The sequence below is a fragment of the Brienomyrus brachyistius genome, chromosome 8 (genome assembly GCF_023856365.1).
Source record: "Brienomyrus brachyistius isolate T26 chromosome 8, BBRACH_0.4, whole genome shotgun sequence".
NCBI lineage: Eukaryota > Metazoa > Chordata > Actinopteri > Osteoglossiformes > Mormyridae > Brienomyrus > Brienomyrus brachyistius.
The window spans coordinates 8,217,144-8,236,848 of NC_064540.1; the positions used below are offsets into that span (position 1 = coordinate 8,217,144).

General features: G+C 48.2%; 1 protein-coding gene across 2 annotated transcripts; it reads left to right on the top strand.

Annotated features, from left to right (window-relative positions):
• The first annotated feature begins 829 nt into the window (after positions 1-829).
• Positions 830-19,603, top strand: LOC125747041 (mitogen-activated protein kinase 14A-like). Of its 2 annotated transcripts, none has more exons than XM_049021720.1 (12): positions 830-1,262; positions 6,662-6,791; positions 8,995-9,053; positions 11,022-11,133; positions 11,291-11,320; positions 11,806-11,853; positions 11,964-12,078; positions 12,427-12,498; positions 14,900-14,979; positions 16,345-16,423; positions 16,508-16,681; positions 17,606-19,603. In XM_049021720.1, the coding sequence occupies exons 1-12, from the start codon at positions 1,144-1,146 to the stop codon at positions 17,674-17,676; spliced, it is 1,089 nt and encodes a 362-aa protein (XP_048877677.1). In that variant the 5' UTR covers positions 830-1,143; the 3' UTR covers positions 17,677-19,603. The 2 variants fall into 2 exon arrangements, with proteins under 2 accessions (XP_048877677.1, XP_048877676.1); XM_049021719.1 differs by lacking the exon at positions 14,900-14,979 and adding an exon at positions 14,195-14,274 and having other exon boundaries at positions 833-1,262.
• Positions 19,604-19,705: the final 102 nt, after the last annotated feature.

A 19,705-nucleotide genomic window follows, 5' to 3' on the forward strand; every position in this document is an offset into this window, starting at 1 on the left:
ACATACTATCCACTTGTTCTGTGTTGTGCAGAATACAGGCCTATTGAAAGAGATAGTAGAAGCACATGCATTTTTATGTGTTTTTGAAGCGTTTTGGGCGTTAAAAGCCTGCTTGAACTTGTGCTCTGAAATTTACAATGGATTTGTAAAGTGCATTCTTACCACGCCTACTTAGGCTGCAAGATGCAATACATAACACCGACTTAATACTTCATCGATAACCATTGTTCTGTCTTTTTTTCCTTAAGATTAACATTAATTGTTATTGTACGTTATACTGTATGTATGTATGTATGTATGTATGTATGTATATACAGTGAAATGCAGCTCAGTGATATTTTAAAAAAGTTCTAAATTTTAACTGAATTCTGAAGAAAAATAATAATCTGATACAGCATTTTCAGTGTTCCACTGATTTACGGGATGAGAGAATCTGGTGTGACATAATGTATGGGCTACAGAAAGTGTTCAGGGAGAGTTGCATCCCCAACGTAATCTCTTGTTTTATGCTCGGATGCAACTTTGGATTTTTTATGTTCGGATTTTTTAGACACAATCCAAATTTCAAACAAGATCAAACAATTTACAAGACCACACCACTAGATTTACAAACCTGATTATTTAAATTTGATAAGGCAATCGCATGAGCATCAAATTTCTCTTGTGCATATAAAATGATTTAATATCCTTATGTGTGTGGGGGAGATAATTTATTGCATTACTAGCGTTCATACCTAAAAAGTTCTTAATAGGAAGTGGACGACGAATTCTCGCCAGCCGGACTAGGTCACGTTTAATTGCGTGCAGCTCGCGCGAGACGTGGTGCTTGGAGCGCGCTGTGACGATCCGGACACGCCATGCAGGACTGATTCCGCGTCGGGGGATTCACGCTGGATGCGGCTCGATCGGGGATTTGCTCACCTCGGAGGAGTCGCACATTTGCCGGCAGATAGTCGGCTGTACCTATTAATCCTGTCTCACGTTCGATTAACCCGCGATAGAAAGTTTTCCGTTTTGTTTTGTCGGTGAACTTTTTTTTTGCACTATTTTGCGTGCTCGTGTACCGAGGGAGTGTGCTTGATTTAAGGGATCTCAGAAGTTAAAGTTGCCTGTTGTTGTCGTGGGGCTGAGTCTTCTGCAGGAATGTCGCAGAAAGAGAGACCCACTTTCTACCGACAGGATCTCAACAAAACCGAATGGGAGGTCCCACAGCGCTACCAGAATCTGTTCCCAGTCGGTTCTGGTGCTTATGGATCTGTATGGTAATGCACCCACTTTTGCATTTAATATAACACGATTGCAGAATTGTCGCGGAGCAAAATTGAGCTGAATCAAGTGTAAACCGCGGGCCTGGATTGTACATATATACTCCAAATAGTAAATGCAGCCCCGCGTTGGCGTGGAGGGCAGTCAGCTTGTTATCGTTATAAACTCGGCTCATTTTATATTGTGCTTTATAGTGTTTTGTTAACAGGTTGCTTAATTAAACCACTTGCATCGCAATGTGATTTCCTGTCGCTTCCGACAAGATCAGTCGTTCGATTAGTTAATACTTCCGATCTCCCTGTTTTTGACATGCTATGCTAGTGTTTATAGGTATTAAAGTTTTCTTCATATTGAGCTGACTGACTTACCAGAGCTTGGTTTGCGGTGGTAGCTGTTTCTGGGCAGGCATGTGGTTAAGCCCCTGCCCGGCGCAAGAGAAACCAGGAAGCTAATGGCAAATAAACATACTTGGAGGAAGTATTTTTAGGAGTAATGAGATGGAAATGGTGCTTTACTGGGACGTTTGGGCATTGGGACTGGCCGCGATCCTTGCCTGAGCTCAAGTGCCCATGTCGCCTGCTATCGGTGCCATTTATGGGACATAATGTTCCGTTTTGTCCCGCTAACTGACGATTTCATGCTTATCTGCACAGGAATACGCTTTCCCGTTTGGAGATGTCCGTTTCGAGTAAGGCTTTTTTAGTTCCAAAGTGAACAGTATAAAATGTCAGTTGGAGGACTTTAGGGGGAATCAGTCTTAATCGGTGGTGAGGTTTTCTTTTCGGAATGTCAAGTGGCGGTTAAAGATATCACTTCTCGTTTTTGAGTTGCCTGATTTGTCACCGTGGATGCATTGATTTAAAAAATACACAAAACTACATTTTCCTACCAGATTTGTCAAAGGTCTATAATTAGGCTTAACGATTAAGGCATCGTCCGTGTTTGTTTAGTGAATGTGGTTTCTCAACACTCCTTTTCCTCAACACTTGTCCTTTCGTGTTCACCTTTGATAAGCCTACGTTAGTCGTTTCCTCGATGCATTTTATTATTTTCCACGGTAACAGGATATATGGCAGCTTTGTAAACGGAGCCCGTCCTTATTGTGCATGCCGTAAGCGTGTGTTGATGTAAGACTGCACAATGATGTAACCCTAGTTTGCCCGCAATGAATCATTGCTTCACATTTAGGTAGCTTACAGAACCGCCTTCTTCAGTCATGCTCTTATAATGACATGCATTTTGCAAAGATTTGGGGGCTTTTTCCTATGAATCTTGGCAGTTTAGAGAGTTTCCCAAGAAAGCACTGACTTGAACGGGTGCACGTTTGTGTTTATCACTCCGACGAAAAGGGGAGCCTTTCCTGTAAACACAAGGCAGCAATTGCGACACAGCCAGAATCCATTTTTATATGACAGATCAGTTCCCTTTCTTCTGTTCTTCTGAAAGCGGGACGACTTCTGAGAACAATTTGTGCAAGAGTCTGTTGTGAGGTTTGAGATGTGAATTGTAGCACAAAATGTTATGTATCTTTTTAATAATCCCTCCCCCCCAATCATTTTTCATGATCTGGGGACAAATCCCCCTTGCCCCCATTGAGGGAGTATCTTGTCTGTTCAGTGTTACAGAGGCAGTTATAGAGAGAACCCTGGGATCAAGCACTGCAGTGGACAGACTGGTGTCTCTTCTCTTAAACCTCCTGGACAGTTCTTCAATACTGCACTCTGACCATGCTGCACACTGAGCGCAGTGTAATCGGCTGCTTCTCCCTCTGAATGCTTGGTCTAAACTGGTCTGATGGATCTCTGTTTGCTGGTAATAGTTTGCAGACTCTCTTCTGGGGGAAAATGCCAACTTTCCGGCTATGCCTCGACGCTCGTTGGTCCAGGTGTAATGGTAGCTAAGCAGTGGTTGCGAGTGGTCATATTAAGCACGCGGTCTTGAATCTGTGCAGCATGTTTTTCAGTGTCAAGCAAAGCACTCCCTCTTGTTTAACGAGGGAGGCAGGGCAGGCATCATAAATATCACAGCAGGAAAACCACGCTGATGGTGGGCGCAGCAAGTTCTGCCTTGTCCCGTCCAAACGGTGGTGGGGAGTTTTCAGCGTTGGCTGTAGGTGACTCATTTTGTGTGGAGTTTAATCTCTCTCTGTGGGGTGGGGCTTAGCCTTTGTAGGCTGAGGGAGTCTTTAGCCATGATCCCTTATACATATCCTAGGAGCCATCCTGGGTGTCACACAGGTGGGTGTCCTTCGAGCTGTTTCCTGGAAAGACGAGCTTTGACTTTAAAACAATCGGCGATTATTTTGAGGGTGCAGTCGGCCACAGCCGGCGATCTCGGAGACGCCATAACGTTAATGATTCTCCTACTAATTTCCTTTCTCTGTTTTAACTCAACCGGTGAAGCAAATATAAGGTAATGAAGGGGCTGTAATATCGTGCTAGGCAACCTTATTAGCCGGGCTGCGTTTCGGATCCACCCCGGTGCTTACCAGCTTTGCCGCTTAATTGGTTGGCTTGTTCTTTATCTGTTTTCCTTCCCTTGGGTGCCATCCGGCGTTTAGTTGATGACTTCCCCTCTCCCCCAAACCATTCTGAACTATTTTTCAACGGGAAGCTGTGAGTGGAGGTTTGTTCCACCTGAATGTTTCCACCACGCATGCTGCTGCCGTTCAGTGGAAGATACTCATTGCAACCACTTGGGAAGCGCAGCATATCTTGGGTTCTGGATCGCAGGTTGTGACAATGACATCACACTGTCCAGCCTTTACCACCTGCAGGATTTTTTCCCCTACATACGCGTTTGCGTCTTGCAGGCTTTCTGAAGGCACATCGAGTCATCCTCTCCCACAGGAGATCCCAGGACAATGTTCTGCTTTTCCTTCTGCCTTTTGTCGTTGTGGGATTGTCAGTCAAGCTTTTTTTTTTTTGGAGGTGGGGGGCTGCTTTGTGGCTCAACAGGTTATGGTGCTGTAATCGAAAGTTTCCTGGTTCAAATATCGTGAGAGATTCCGGGTCGTGAAGGTCATGTGGGCCGTTGGTGAGGTTGTAAGGAGGCATAAATCCATTTTTTTTCTGTCTGAGTGTAAAGTGGTATGTTTCCTTGTTTCCGCTGTGCTATAAATCATTTGGTAAGAGGCACTTGAAAGCATTTTAGAGCTGAGCTGCGGGTTGTTTACCGAAATAAGCATGTTCAGTAGAGCAGCTGCTCCCTTAATGTAGCTGTGTTTATGCTCTGTTGGGCACAGGAACAGTTTAATCACTGCAGCTCCTGCCCTCAAATACTCTGCATTGTATTGCCTCTCCTTTGGCTTTGCCCCTCCCTACTGTCGCTGTTTTGGTTTTGATTCATGCTTCATTTGAAGGTTTCTCAGAGTTAATATCTGTGGAATTTCAAAGGTATCTTTGAACAATATCTCTGGGCCTTAAATCTCAATCAGGACTCTGCGTGTTTGAATATCGAAAACCGATCTAAAATGCATAACAAATGAGCCCCTCCCCCCAATCTAGACACATGCCTCAGTAGTGGTAATACTCCAAGTCTAGTGTCCTTGATCATTTTATTCCTCTGCATTTGAAGTTAAATAATTCAGGATTTGCAGAAGAGTATGAGCAGTCTGTTTTATCTTCTAGGCACAGTGTTGTCTCTGTTAATTAAATTTGCCTTTTTAAATATTATCATATGATAATATTTTAACTGTATACAGAATATATACAAGCCTTTATAGATAAATATAATAGTAGCTAGTATGAAATTTCTCATTGGATGAACTTTTGGCGCCTATTTCCCATGACTTTGTGTGAGCACACTGCCCCAGAGTGTCAGGATATGCTGCTGGTCCGTGTAGTGGGTGATGGTGCCAGCCAGCTGTGCAATTTCGATGCCGTTCACCTTTTTTCCTCTGCTTGCCTTTGGCTTGGGCTGTCTGTCGCTCCTCCAGGGCACTGGCCAAGTTGTGAAGTTTTTGCTGTGTGATTCAGGCTGCAGTAATCCAGCCCTGAACTCTGTGTACGTGCCCTGACAGGTAGCACACTGCAGTGCCTTTGTGAGACATGGGTACCTTCAGGCTTTAGGTGTTTAAGCCTGCGGCGTGGGAGTTGCTGCAAGCGACTGGGTTTGGAGGGTTGTCCTCCCTGCTCTCTTGTGCCAGGAGCCCCGGTTACTGCCCCCTGCTCTCTTGTGCCAGGAGCCCCGGTTACTGCCCCCTGCTCTCTCGTGCCTGGGGCCCCGGTTACTGCCCCCTGCTCTCTTGTGCCTGGGGCCCCGATTACTGCCCCCTGCTCTCTTGTGCCAGGAGCCCCGGTTACTGCCCCCTGCTCTCTTGTGCCTGGGGCCCCGTTTACTGCCCCCTGCTTTCGTGCCTGGGGCCCCGGTTACTGCCCCCTGCTCTCTCGTGCCTGGGGCCCCGGTTACTGCCCCCTGCTCTCTTGTGCCAGGATCCCCGGTTACTGCCCCCTGCTCTCTTGTGCCAGAAGCCCCGCTTACTGCCCCCTGCTCTCTCGTGCCTGGGGCCCCGGTTACTGCCCCCTGCTCTCTCGTGCCTGGGGCCCCGGTTACTGCCCCCTGCTCTCTTGTGCCTGGGGCCCCGCTTACTGCCCCCTGCTCGTACTGGATCAGTACTTCCTAATGAGGGTCTTGACTCCTGAAGATGCGGGTGCCCCATCTGGGTTTATATCACTTTCACTTTGGTTGGGATGCCGGCAGTGAGGGCCGGCCGCCTTTGAGAGGCTGCTCATTCTTTTCTCAGAGGCGCTGCCCAAGGCGTCCTTTTCATGCTTTCTGGGAATGTCATGTGACACAAAAAGAAACTGGTCGGCCAGTATCAGTATAACCCATCTGAAGCAAAATTAGCTGCTGTCCGCTGACCTGAATTAGATGGCTGCACCCACGGGGCTTAAGCGTAGCAGCCTTTTAAATACTTAAAGACGTCTGAACTTGTCACCCTTCCGATAATGACAGTCTGCCGTCCCTGTCTCACCACTGCAATACCTTGAAGTCGCCCGGGCGTCTGGGGAAAAACAGCCTCCCCCATCATCCCTGACGGCTTTGCTCGCCGTCTCCAGTTTTTCCCCCTGTTGCTTCTGTGCATCAGGCCGGTGATGTTGTCTCAGAGTTATTTGAAGTATTTCCTCACAGTGCACTTCTGAAACTAGCGCGATGCCTTCCTGAAAATGCTGTGCGAAAGGCATTTGTTAAGGGGCTTTCCCCGGACGTTCTGTGGTCAGGTGTGCAGGGTGGTCTGGGTGACCCTGTAAAAATGCCGCTTGTCGGATATTCCAACCTTTTGCGGCTTGTTGGTTTGTTTGCTAAAACGCTAAGGCATAGCACAAAGTGAGCCAGGTACCTCCACCGGCCAGCTCGACCTGTAATGACCGCACCCCCCCCCCCTTTCCTCCAGCTCAGCCTTTGACGTGAAGATGGACCTGAAGGTCGCTGTGAAGAAGCTGTCCCGCCCCTTCCAGTCTATCGTCCACGCCAAGCGGACCTATCGGGAGTTGCGGCTCCTCAAGCACATGAAGCACGAAAATGTGAGTCGAAGGCCTGTGTCACATGACTGCGCATGACCTCACACTCTTCTGTTTGCCAATTCCTGTGCTGAACTGCGCCCCTGGTGGCACGTGGAGGAAATACTCTGAAAAAATTCTCAGGCTTTTCCCTTTTGATCTTTTGTCGTGCTTAGATGGATTGCAAAGGGTCCACAGGCATCCTTCATTATTCCATCATATTTACTCACCTAGTTGTTATATCCTAACAGTTTTTATCTCTTTTTTTTTTTTAATTCTTGAACCAGATTCGTGTAAAATGACTGGTTAGGATTATATTTTGGGGAGATGGTGATCACAAGGGGGCCAGCTGGCGACTGTGTCTCCTCTGCAGTTTCCCCCCGCAAACAGTTCCTCTTCTAACTTCCCTAGTGCCATGTAACAAGGGATGGCATCATTGTACCCAGCGCACTGTCTGGCAAGGTCAAGCAGGGGTGCCTGCATGCAGAACTGCTCACTGTGGCTGTCCCCCCCCCCCCCGCGCACACACACACACACACACACACACACACACACACACACACACACACACACACACACACACACACACACACACACACACACACACACAGTCACTTTTTCAAGGGACGGTTTTCTGTAGAACACGGAGTTCGACTCGATCGGCCGTTTTATAACCATTCCCACGCACAGGAGATGACCTCGTTGCTTGGGTGGAAACTGCAGGCTGGGATTGTCCAAATACCGCACCCCCCCCCCCCCCATTCCAGTTTACATAAAGCTCTCCCTCTGTGGGGGTGTTCAGTCTGAAACATATTTGTGACGAGACATTTTCCTGGCAGAGTGTTTGAATAGCAAAGCAGAGCCAACCAGGAGAATCCGAAATGGGAGGGTCTATTTTTACCATTCGTGTTTCATTAGCTGATGTGTTTTATGTGGTAGAGGTATTTTTCTGAGGTTAATGTGGCTCCAGCTTTATAGTGTTCAGGAAGGTTCTCCATCTCGCGTCGCAGTTGTGCTGCCTGGTTTCGGTCCCACAGCTTTCCTGCACCCTTCCGCCTAATTGCCGCGGTCTCTCAGGAATGTGGGAAACGGTCCTGTGGGAGGTGCTGCCGCTCTTTATCTCCCAGCGCTGCTCTCTGTGTATCAACAACTCGGCGGAACCCGAAGTCAAATTTATCGCGATTTAGATGCCGCCGCAGCACCCCTGCCCCGTAACTTCATTCACGTATGTTGTTAAAACAAGGTAGTCCAGTGTAAAGTGAGACCGCATTGACGTGAAGTGAGTGCATCACTTACCCCGGTGTGTCCTGTTTTCTGTTTGGAAGTTACACCCGAATGGCGGAGCTCGCAGTGTGTGGCGTTGCTTTTGGGCACTTTCCAGTTCCCTGACGACGAGATAATGAAATGACGTTTTATTTACCCCTTGTACAAGTACTTTTAAATGTGGTAGTTTTTGCATAATCCATCTTGTTCTCCTTTGAGAGGCACACACACACACACACACACACACACACACACACACACACACACACACACACACACACACACACACACACACACACACACACACACACACACACACAGAGCTGTGGAAAAAATTGAGACCACAACAAAATGTTCAGTTTCATTTCTCAGTTTATGGGTTTGGTTCTGTGTAAGATTTTTTTTGTGAACTCAAATCGGGCTCTTCCCTGCTTCTCATTAATGAAGGACCTCACACTTAAATGTTCCATTGCTTTTGTAGGTCACTTCATGTCACCCTCCGATTCCTGAGGCACCGTTGAATACGCTGATGGTCATCTCTGCCATTAGAAAGTCGCTTCTGCCAGCAGAACCATGATCAAACCAGTATTTAAAGATGCAGATTTAAAAAAAAAAAAAATTGAGTGATCTCTTAATTGTTTCTGGAGTTCCGCTGGTTGGGGATTTGTGTGGGACATCTTAGGTTCAGATGCCATGTCATGCCTTTAACCCCCAAGTTCTCCAGGGATTCTGAATGGCCGCTTCAGACCAGAACTCATCAAATTCTGACAGACTTGCAGCTTTGCTATGGGCATATTATTTTAAAGCGTATATAGATTTTTTTTCTTTCTGAAAGGGACTCTTGATGAGTCTTGGCACAGACAAAGGTGTCCACTAAATAAGTAAATGACCCGTGTAATGCTGTGTGACACGGAACTCCGGCTTTCATGGCGCCTTTAACGCCTGCGGCGTCTGTGTGTTACAGGTCATTGGCCTGCTGGACGTCTTCACTCCCAGCACCAGCCTCGAGGAGTTCAATGACGTGTGAGTATCACAGAAGGAGGCAGTGGCGACAGTCCAGCCCCTTTCATGGCGGGAAGCCTGCCATCGCAGAGAGTGTGCCAGGGGGAATCTGGCCAGAGCCTGCGGGCAGAGGGTGGAAATCGCTGGGAGGGGGTTTCTGGGCAGTGGGGCGAGAATAAGGCGGGGGGGGGGGGGGGGTGATAACCTGGAGTGATGACTCAGCCACTGGCTACTTCCTGCTCCAAGCCTCTGTCTCCCCCTCGGTCTGTCTCTCCACAGTGTGGTAAATACAATGTCCCCACTTTTTAGCTTGTGATATGTATCTGGTGCCCACTATATAAGCCTCAGTTTTATAAAAATCCATGAATACAATCAAAAAACTATAATAGTCAAAAATCCTGTGTTTTGTTTAGCTACTTATGGTTAAGATCAGGGCTGGTTAGAGGTTAAGGTTTCTTACGTAGGAGAGTTGCCACAATGACAGGAGTCTCTGTGCCTCTGTCTGTCTGTCATTCTCCGGAGCCTGGCCCCGTGGGCACTGCACATTTGTAGTGAGCATCCTCTAAAGCAGAATCAGCACTCCCCATATGCGTCCCTAGGGCTGGCCCCCGTCTCTAGGGTATCCTGGGCCTGATTCCTGTCCCGAGGGTGGGGTGGTTTATTTGGGTGTCTGACAGGTACTCTGGCCTCCTCCCAGAGGGTGTGGATGTGGGTGTGTGTGTGTGTGTGTGTGTGTTCCGTGCTTCCGGGGATAGGCGTCAGGTTTGTAATGTGATGCATGTAAGCATGCCGTGCTGAGTCGTTGCCAGGCAGCAAGTTGTGCCCAGTTCCTGTTTCCATGGTGACCACATCACCATCCTGTCTTTTCATGAAGAGTCAGAATTACCTTCAGGTGTGTCATTTGAATATCGCTAGCATCCTCTCATGACAGCGGGTGAGGAGGAGACGGTCCCTGGACTGCACAGGGGTGGTAGGGGGGAGGGGAGGGCTGGGACCTTGGTAGCTGGGGGGGTGGTTCTGACTTATCTGCCTGTGGAACATCCCTCTCATGGTAATGATTTTGAGATGGGGCTGGTGGAGAATACAGCTGATTTCACTGTATGGGAATGAAAGGAATCTGGACAGGGAGGAAGTGCAAGGTATCCCGTAGGATAGGCCAGCGAAGAACCGGTTTCACCTGGCTGCTGTCCGCGCAGGGCGAGGGCCGTGACACACGCATCTACCTGCACACGAGACCGCAAGCTCACATGCTTGGGATTTCACCATCTGGAATGGGCGCATACCGCAGTAAATTCGCGGTACAGCTGCTCGCCGGTGTGCATATACCGCCCACGCCCAGAGCTGCGTGCGTGCGTGCATCCCGGCAGGAGAGGGTTCGGCCTGCCTCGCAGGAGGCTGCTTCCGTGATCTCCGTCACCCTGACTCAGCAGGTGCCTCCTGTCCCTCCCCCCAGACTGTACCCCTGGACTATACGATCACTTTTTAAGGAGTCCGTGTGCAGCGCATGACCCCAATACCGCAGTTCAAGTGGGATTCTCTGCAGTTTCTGTCCTCTTTTCATTTGGAACCCAGATGAGATCCCATGTCCCATCTGAGGGCAGCTTGGCTTTTAACCCCAATTTCACACTTACTGACCGGCTGCTGCTGCTTAATTTGTATGAGAATTTAATACGAGAAGTCTGGGGAAAGGACCTATGATCAGGGTACATCTGATCATCTGAAATGAATGGGTTTTTTTTTTTTTTTTTAATAACTTTGATAATCACTCCGTACTCTTGGTTCAGCCCCCCCTGTATTTTGCACTGTGCTGTGTTTTGCACTCTGATTACCGTGAAACCCTCCCCTCGTCATTCGCTATCTATATGTTATCTCGCCACTGTATTACCTGTAAATGGTGTGATGATGCTGTCCGGTAAATCGCAGTGCAAGCCCATGATTTTTATTACCCCCTGGAAACCTTACGTGTCTCCTCATTTGATTGGCTGGCAGGTACCTGGTGACCCACCTGATGGGGGCTGATCTGAACAACATTGTCAAGTGTCAGAAGCTCACCGACGACCACGTCCAGTTCCTCATCTATCAGATACTGCGGGGATTAAAGGTGTGGGACCGTGTGCGGTCACGCCGCCCCCTGTCTGTCACCCGCAGCATTCGCCGCTCACCCCTCTAGCTGTCGAATTTGTGCACGAACATCTGATGCTGTCGCTTTCTAAGTGATCTGTTCTGTCCTTTTGATCTGCTCTCTCTCTCCCTTGCAGTACATCCACTCAGCGGACATCATTCACAGAGTAAGTTGGTGATATATTGTTGTCTTCTTTGGAGAAACCCACAGAAAACAGAGGTGGTATTTTTTTTTTTAGTCCTTTGTTGCGGGTTGATTCACTCGCTGTGAGGTTTGCCTGCGCTCTGCCGTTATTAATAGCTGATTCTCCTCCTCGTGTGAAGGACGTGTGACACATTTAACAGATTTAACTTTTTTGAGAAAGTGGGGTCAGATAGTCCCACTTGGGGGGTTATGTGAAATGGTGAAATGGTTTAGGATTTGAACCGACAAACTTCTGATCATTCGCACGTCATCCTAACCCGCTGAGTCACGCAGCACTCCTTCCCCGACCCCCCCCCCCCCCCCCGCAGCGTGCCTTTAAACAGGAGTAGCTGGCAGTGTGTTGGTGGTGGGGTGGAGAGGTGGGGGTGTTCATGGTGCGGAAGGCTATGACGGGGCTCTTAAAGGCCGAGGGGCCTGATCTCACGTTGCATCTCCGTCATCTTTCAGGACCTGAAGCCCAGCAACCTGGCTGTGAACGAGGACTGTGAGCTGAAGGTAGGTGGGCCCCGGGCCGTGCCGGGCTGCGTTTCCACGGCACCTTATCAGCAGCACCACCTGGCCCCATCTTCTCATTTTCCTATCTGTGCTACTCGCCTCCGCTGCAGATCCTGGACTTTGGTCTGGCTCGACAGACTGACGACGAGATGACCGGCTACGTGGCTACCAGGTGGTACCGGGCTCCAGAGATCATGCTCAACTGGATGCACTACAACATGACAGGTGGGGGGTGGAGGGGCGAGGGGGGGTGCTGAACTGCTTGGTCGATACAAAACCATGGTCTGGATTTGTACTTTCTAGAACTGTCCACTTCTGCAGATTTGTGGCTTGAGTAAACATCACTGCTGTGTACATTGAATCTTAATATAGCTGCATTGTATTATCTGATTTGTGTGCAGTGCTGACAGGGCAGGGTAGGGTTAAGTGACCTCATGCCCAGAAGCTGGCAGAGGGTTTGTTTGTTTGACTTTGGTTTGGTCCGTAAAACTCCTGTGTAAACATGCCGCTTCGGATCGGACCTGCAGTGTCGCCCTGTGATCTGACGACTTTCTGTTCCTCTCCCGCTGGCAGTGGATATCTGGTCAGTGGGTTGCATCATGGCTGAGCTGCTCACCGGCCGGGCGCTCTTCCCTGGAACAGACCGTATCCTTTCTCAGACTGTGTGCTGCCTGGATTCCCCACCCCGCATTCCCTCCTGCTGTCCCCGCTGCCGTCAGTGAAGGCACAGACCCACCTCCTCAGGTCCTTCAACACCAGCATTGTTCACGTCACGCATCATGTGACCTTCCAGGCTGGAAGATTTGCAGATATGAGGCTGTTTGGGGAGTTTTTTACGTTGAAATTTGCATATACCCAAAGCATTTTTAAGACTATTCAGTGTACAAATCCATAGAAGGTTATTGTGTTTTTCCTACACTGCGTTAATAACATGATTCCAGTATGACGCATTCATTTATTCATTGATATTAAAAATGTGCATCCGAAATGGCCTTGGAAGGTTTCCACCAAAAAAAAGTTGAGTCAGAATGCCCCAGGAACATGAAGATGATTGAAAGTGATCCTTTCTTCCCTTTTCTTGTTTTCTGTCATACTGCTCTCCCACGATTAAGGGGGAAAGGTACTATTAAGTTACATGGGCAGGCGAGGCAGCCTGCTCTCCTCTGTCATGTCATTTACTTTTCCTGATGGCTGCAAAGTTACATGGGCAAGTGACTGCTCACTCCTGTCACGTGATGTGGGTGTTTGCTTTATGGCTGGATGCTTTCAAGCACCTGGCCTCAGGACATGGTGTATGTTTGCTCATGGGAGGGGGGTGAAGGCCTGTCACCAAGGAGGGCGTTACACCTCCCTTTCCTGTGCCTGTTGCCAACCCCCCCCAACCCCCACCCTTTTACTAATGGCTACTTGTTGACTAACCCCACTCCCAGCACATTACTGACCAGCACCCCCTTAGCTCTGATAACGCCTGCCCCACCAGCTCAGACACGCTGTCATACTAACCAGCTCTGTTCATGTCCTGCCTCTGGGTAATATGGCGTTTACGGTTGAGATGCTCCAGCCGTTTTTAATTAACTTTTTTTGATGCATGGTGTCGCGGCTGTGCGAAGGGGCTGCACTGTTAGCTGTCGTCCTTCGGAAGGCCGTGTGTGGGGTCCCGAGCCCATTCTAAAGCGCAGACTCTGTCCTGCTTTGCTAACGCTCTCAGCCTTTGGCTGCCATTGACATGTACGTGTTTATGACAGCCATGCCCCCTCCCCCGCATCCAACGCCACTGAGAAGCATCTCGATGCCTTTTAAAGCGCATGCTTCTCTGTAGTCGCCCGTATTCCTCCTCTTCAGCCATCAGGCCCCTCTGTCCAGGGTATCCATCCCTTTACATTAACAGATGTTACTGTCGCTCAGTGGCTGGGCTGTTCTGCTTGTCATTGCATCACTCCATTACCTACCCCCCCCCCCACACACACACCCCTCAGCACCTCCAAGAGTCTTTTTAACCCTTATAACCCTGATATCCATCTTGCTGCCATGGGGACCTGCTTCGCCGTACCCTTTTGTTGTACTCGCATGCACATGCATAAGTTTTGGAAAAGCTGGGCTGCATTTTTCAGGGATTTTTCTTGGTTTAATTTTTTTTTAATTGCGCGTGTCGTCATCCGCATGACTTTTTTTTTCTTTGCCTCATTCATAAAATCCATCAGTGTCGCCCCACCCTCGTCAGAGGCCGTGCCTCCGGCCTAGGCCCTGGCTTTGATGTCCGGGACGTCGCTGAGTTCGTGTCCCCCCCCCCCCCTTCCCCATCATTTCCTCCCGTGCATTTTCCTTTATGTTGTCCTGATAGATATTGATCAGTTGAAGCTAATTATGCTGCTCGTCGGAACACCAGGGCCTGAGCTCTTGATGAAAATATCTTCAGACTCTGTGAGTCCAGTCTCGCCTCATTATTGTTCTGTTCCACTGTCACTGGATCTCCTGAATCCTGGTGCTTTCCTGCCATCCTCTGCTTGCTGGCTGCTCACGTTTGTGCTCGGCAAGCATGCTCTCCATCTCCCCCCTGCTCTTCTCCGTCTTCCTGCATGGAGGTTCCGCCGCCGTGTCCGTGGGACATGGGGCCAGGTGCTGCGACACGATTGTAAAGTGTTGAGTAGCGTTTTGGGAGGGTTGGGGGTTTCTGAGGGGAAGCCGGTCCAGGGACCCAGATCTCAGGGGTAACATGGCGAATGGTGTGTTTAGACTGGGTTGGGTCAGTAGGGACAGCGGATGCTCTGTGTGGAGGTGTGGAGTTCCTTGTTCCACGCCTCCATGCTAATGAAGCATTTCTTAATGAAGCCCATCTTAAAGACGCTCATGCTAATTGCATCTTGATCTAGTTGGCGTTCTCCTGTCACTCCTCCTTTGGCCCTGATATTTGACCCTGTGGTTTTTACACCCCGCTTCCCCCCCCCTCGGTCCGTGGCAGGTGGTGGGTTGCTCTGGCCACGCCCCCGTGCGGACTTCAGCGTGTTTAACGTTGCGTATTGTAATCCCTTGACCTGGAGACGCAAAGATATAAACCAGCTGCAGCAGATAATGCGGCTGACGGGGACGCCGCCGGCCTCGCTAATAAGCAGGATGCCGAGCTACGAGGTGAGGAGGACCCTGCCCTTAACACTGCGGGGGCCACGCGTCACCCTGTCCATGCTGCCACCCGCCAGCGCCCCCCCAAAGCCAGTCGCCTGCTTCACTGCCCCTCAGGCTCCCATCCTTGGGTGCTGTTACCCCGCTGCCCATCCTGCTGGTGTGTGAGTCAAGGTGGTAGCCCAAAGCTAATGCGTTGACACGCTAGGTCACCCCGACGCGGTGCCTGCTCGCACATCCAGCGTGGACCCCTGCGTTTCTTTGATAAAGCCTGTAATGACTCCTTTAAAATGGAGGCTGCTTTCTTTATTAACAGCCAGTTTTGGTTTAATGCTAGCAGTGGCACAGACAGGAAAGCCGAAGCAATATACATGGTCCTCTTGGTTACACGCTATCGAAACACCCACGTTCCATGGCAAACGTTATACATCTACGACATTCGTTATTAACAAATAAACAGACACCTCGATTTTACGATATTTAAAGTGCATGATTCGTCCTGCTGGCTGGTCCCATGACGTCATAGGCATGTCAGCCGATCGTGGGCAGCGGGGGGATCGGACCGAGCTGAAAAGTCCACCTCAGGTGGCGCTCCGAAACGGTGGCCGCCACAGTGGTTACGTCGCATATGACGTCGTATTGCTAAAACTTTATATTGGCGCCTTAAAGCACTTTATGAAAGATGAACCGGGTTTAAGGAACTTGTTGCGCCGAAGTTTCCCTTCCTGATGTAGTTCTGTGACATCGTTCTGAAGGCCCCCAGAGTGCAATGGTAACCTTTTCATTCGTTCCCAAGTGGTGCATGGCTGACTTTGGGGAAAACTCGTCCCAGCCAGGGGTTGCTGGGCAGTAGCACAGCAGTATGGCAGCAGTAAACCCAATTTGGTCGGATAGAGTTCCTGCTCCTTTGAGCCTCCAGTATCACTGTTTCCTCTTGACCTTCCTTACTTTCTCCTCCTTGCACCCTCCCTGACAAGTCTGTCTGCTCGGCCTGCTGCTGCTTCACTGTGAAGGACCAGCACAACTTCCTGCCTTCTCAGAGGCCTGCATTTTGTATTGAAGCCTGGGAATCGCTTACACCACCAGTGAGCGTGTAGGGCAGGGGGATTTCCAGCACATGGGGGCCACAAGCCTCCCTGTGCTCCTCAAATAGACCCTGCACTGAGCAGTGTGGCTTAATTATGTGAAGAAAATAAATGTGTTTATGTAAATGAACTTCTCGCATACTGCTGTTTCCAAACTTAAAATCTGGAAATTGTATAGGAGATTGATTGGCCGTTTGGCGATTTTTAGAAAGGTTGCAGACCTTTGCTTGTTCCTTGCTTGATCTAGTCATCTCTGAACTGTTTGGTGCTTGCTTTTTTTTTATTATAGGCCAGAAATTACATCAACTCCCTACCTTACATGCCCAAGAGGAACTTTGCTGACGTGTTTATCGGGGCCAATCCCCAGGGTAAGCGCTCAGTGGGATCTGAGCTTCAGCTGTCAAATACCGTGTCTCTCTGCTCTGTTCCGTGATCATTTCATGTGCCCACAGCTGTGGACCTGCTGGAGAAGATGCTGGTCTTGGACACGGACAAGCGCATCACAGCGGCAGAGGCTCTGGCACATCCGTACTTCACCCAGTACCACGATCCAGAGGATGAACCCGACGCTGAGGCCTATGACCAGAGCTTCGAGAGCCGCGACCTGCTCATTGATGAATGGAAACGTGAGTGTAGGCGTATGCTAGCATGCTAACGTGCTAGCATGCTAACGTGCTAGTGGCGCCTAGCTTGGCCTACCCTGCATTGTAAATGGTTCAGTTCGCCTTCCCCAGTAAACAGCCACCATTCTGAATAGTAATACCTGGTAAAGTCTATGCTGTTCTATGTCATGTCTTGAATGGGTATGATATTTAAAACCTTTTGTTTTAGGTATGACTCTGCTCAGTGCGCTTCCAGAGTCTTGCTTGCGACACTCACTAAATCTTGTAGCTTGCGACCAGGCTGGGTCCCAAACTTCTGTACTTTTGTGGTACCGACTGAAATACTCCAATCCTGTCGAGGATCGAAAAAAATTAATTTTCTTTTGGTGCCAAATTCTGATACCCACACAGTATATCTCAGCATCTGTGAACTAATAAGCATGCAGCATACTTTATGTAATGATCTAAAGTCACTGCTGATTGGCTGTATAACATAACGTTTGCCAAACACATCATATAGGCCAGTGGAAAAACATATGCCCAGAGACAAACTTGTGAACTGGTTCACGTCTGTGTTGTTTTTGTTTGTCATGTAGTGTAAAAAAAAAGTCAAAAGTATGGCCACACAATGATTCCAGGCTGCGACCATTTTTGGAGATAAAATTTTCTAACAAGGAGAACTAGTGTGACTTGCAAATATGCCCCTCATTTATACCTTGCCTTGATGCATTTTGAAGACTTTTGTCTTACCTGCCTTACGGGAGTCCATTTGGAGCAAATCTACCGTCAACACAGAGCTTTGTGATTCGGACGTTCTCCTGTTTAGAAGATTTGTGCAGGGGTTTGAAATAACACGTCTAACCAGGATTAAAAAGTTACGTTACGTGGTGTGATATTAAGAAGATTCCCATTTGTCCTCTTAATTCCGCTTTGATTCTGACCCCGCAGAGTTGACCTACGAGGAGGTATTGAGCTTCGTGCCCCCAGTGTTCGATGAGGACGACGTGATGGAGGCATGAGTACCGAAGATGATTTCTCCACAGATGGGCGTTGTTCAATACCCCAGTCCCGCCCACGCTCCCTCTCCAGCCCCACACACACCCAGTGGCAGAGGGCCTGTTCCTCATTGGACCTTTTCAGGGTGATACATTCAAGTGCCTGTCGTCATTAATTCTTTTATTCTTCCATGAGTTCCTGGGGCAGACGCAACTCTTTCCGCAAATTCTTGATTCTGCTCATAACACACCTTGGACAAAATGCTCCTATCTGCCTCAAGACAGAGACTGGTGACAGGAATCCATCACAATACCTTCATGACATCGGCATAACGTATAATAATGTTTCCCTGAATCTGTTGAGAGCCTGATACCTTGTGAATCTGATCATGTTTTACTTGGAAAGATAACTGGTCTGACTTATGATGTAATTTACGTGGTGTTATTTGGGCATTACGATGATTGCGTCAAACTCGCAAAAAAAAAAATACTGCTTTACAACTTCATCGCTTTTGAAATGACACCTTTCACCTCCAGAATCAGCTGAATATTAGGATGTAATTCAGTATACAGAGCCGCCGTTTCTGTTCCAGGGGATTTAGGAACACCTCCCTGAATAGTGTACATTACGAGGATTTGTCTGAAGCAAGACCCATATCACTTGTGTCCTCGATCTACTACAATGATTGAGGATTGGAAGAATATTCTGGTGGTGAAAGCATCGTTATTCTCACCGTTGTAAAGCATGCCTTAGAATCCAAATTGATACTTTTAACTCACTGGTCACAAGCCATATATATATATATATATATGGTACATATTGAACTTTTGAATTCTTGATGAGTATTGGTGATGGTGCTGGTTGGTTGGGTGGGGAATCATGTTTTGTTTCTTGTTTAGTTTGGATTTCAGGTATTAAGTCCAGGTATTATGGAGCAGTTATTTATCCTCCTACTACAAATATTGTGAAACGCTCATTACCTGGTTCAGCCTTGCTCACAATGAATGTGTTCTCTTTGTCTGGTGTTGACCAGTGACCCCCCCCCCCCCCCCCCCCCCAGTGGTGGGGAGGAGCTCTTTGCCCCTTATGACCTGTTATATTGTCCTCTCTGCTCTGTGATGGGACATTACTGCGTCTCTGACATGGGTTAAGTAACTTTTAACCAAGGTTGCCGCTCTGGTTCTTATACCATATCGCGAGGACCGTTTCACTTGTGGCTTGAGTTTGCTTTTTTTTCTCCTTTATCTTCGTTCTTTTTGACCCACAGTTGTTTATGTAGTTAGAACATTAATGACTTGGGTTAGTTTCCTCCTCCATAATGCAGAGCCATGCAGAGCCCTGCTGCCCTTTGTCTGAGCAGAAGGCTGACTTCTGTAATTCTGTTCCTCTCCGCAGTTGTACTTCCTCTATTTAGAAAACAATCAGGGTACAGCTGTTGAGAAACTCGCCAAACTGAGCCACTGCCCTTTATTCTGAAAGAGCTGATTAATTTGCGTTTTCGTGTCGTCGAAGCGCGAGGCACTCACCCAAGACTCGGCCCCACAAGTGTGACAATAGGTTCCGAATGTACATAGGTATCCGTTAAAGCCTTTAAAAACGTTTTATTCTATTGGCTGTGTGTTGATGATGTGATATTACTTGATTCCAAGTAATACTGTATTGCATGTGTCTTTGTGTGTTTTGCCTGTGTGTTTGTGTGAGCCTGTTTTCAGGATACCAGGTGGTAATGGTATCAAATGTAATATGATATGAACAGTAAAATTAATTACAATATTTATAGCCTTAAACAGAATGGACAGGTCTAGACATTTTTTTCTTTCTCTGTTAGAACCTGCTATATCAGATGGTAAGACTACGTTTTGCATTCATAATTCCTCTGTACACTGAGAATAGTGACCTGTAAATAGCACTGTCAAGAAAAATATAAAGACATATTTTTTAAAACTCGAATTTGCAGTTGTCCGTGTAATTTTTCCAGGCAATAACTATATTTAAAGATTACGCCAGCACACCCCAACCCATCCCAGTTCAATGATTAAAGTCGTACCGAAC

Bases quoted from the DNA above. Each gene is read 5' to 3' on its own strand.
- LOC125747041 (XM_049021720.1), top strand. From the start codon at position 1,144: ATGTCGCAGAAAGAGAGACCCACTTTCTACCGACAGGATCTCAACAAA. The intron at 1,263-6,661 runs GTAATGCACCCA...CCTTTCCTCCAG, and splicing joins GGTGCTTATGGATCTGTATG to CTCAGCCTTTGACGTGAAGA. The intron at 6,792-8,994 runs GTGAGTCGAAGG...TGTGTGTTACAG, and splicing joins AGCACATGAAGCACGAAAAT to GTCATTGGCCTGCTGGACGT.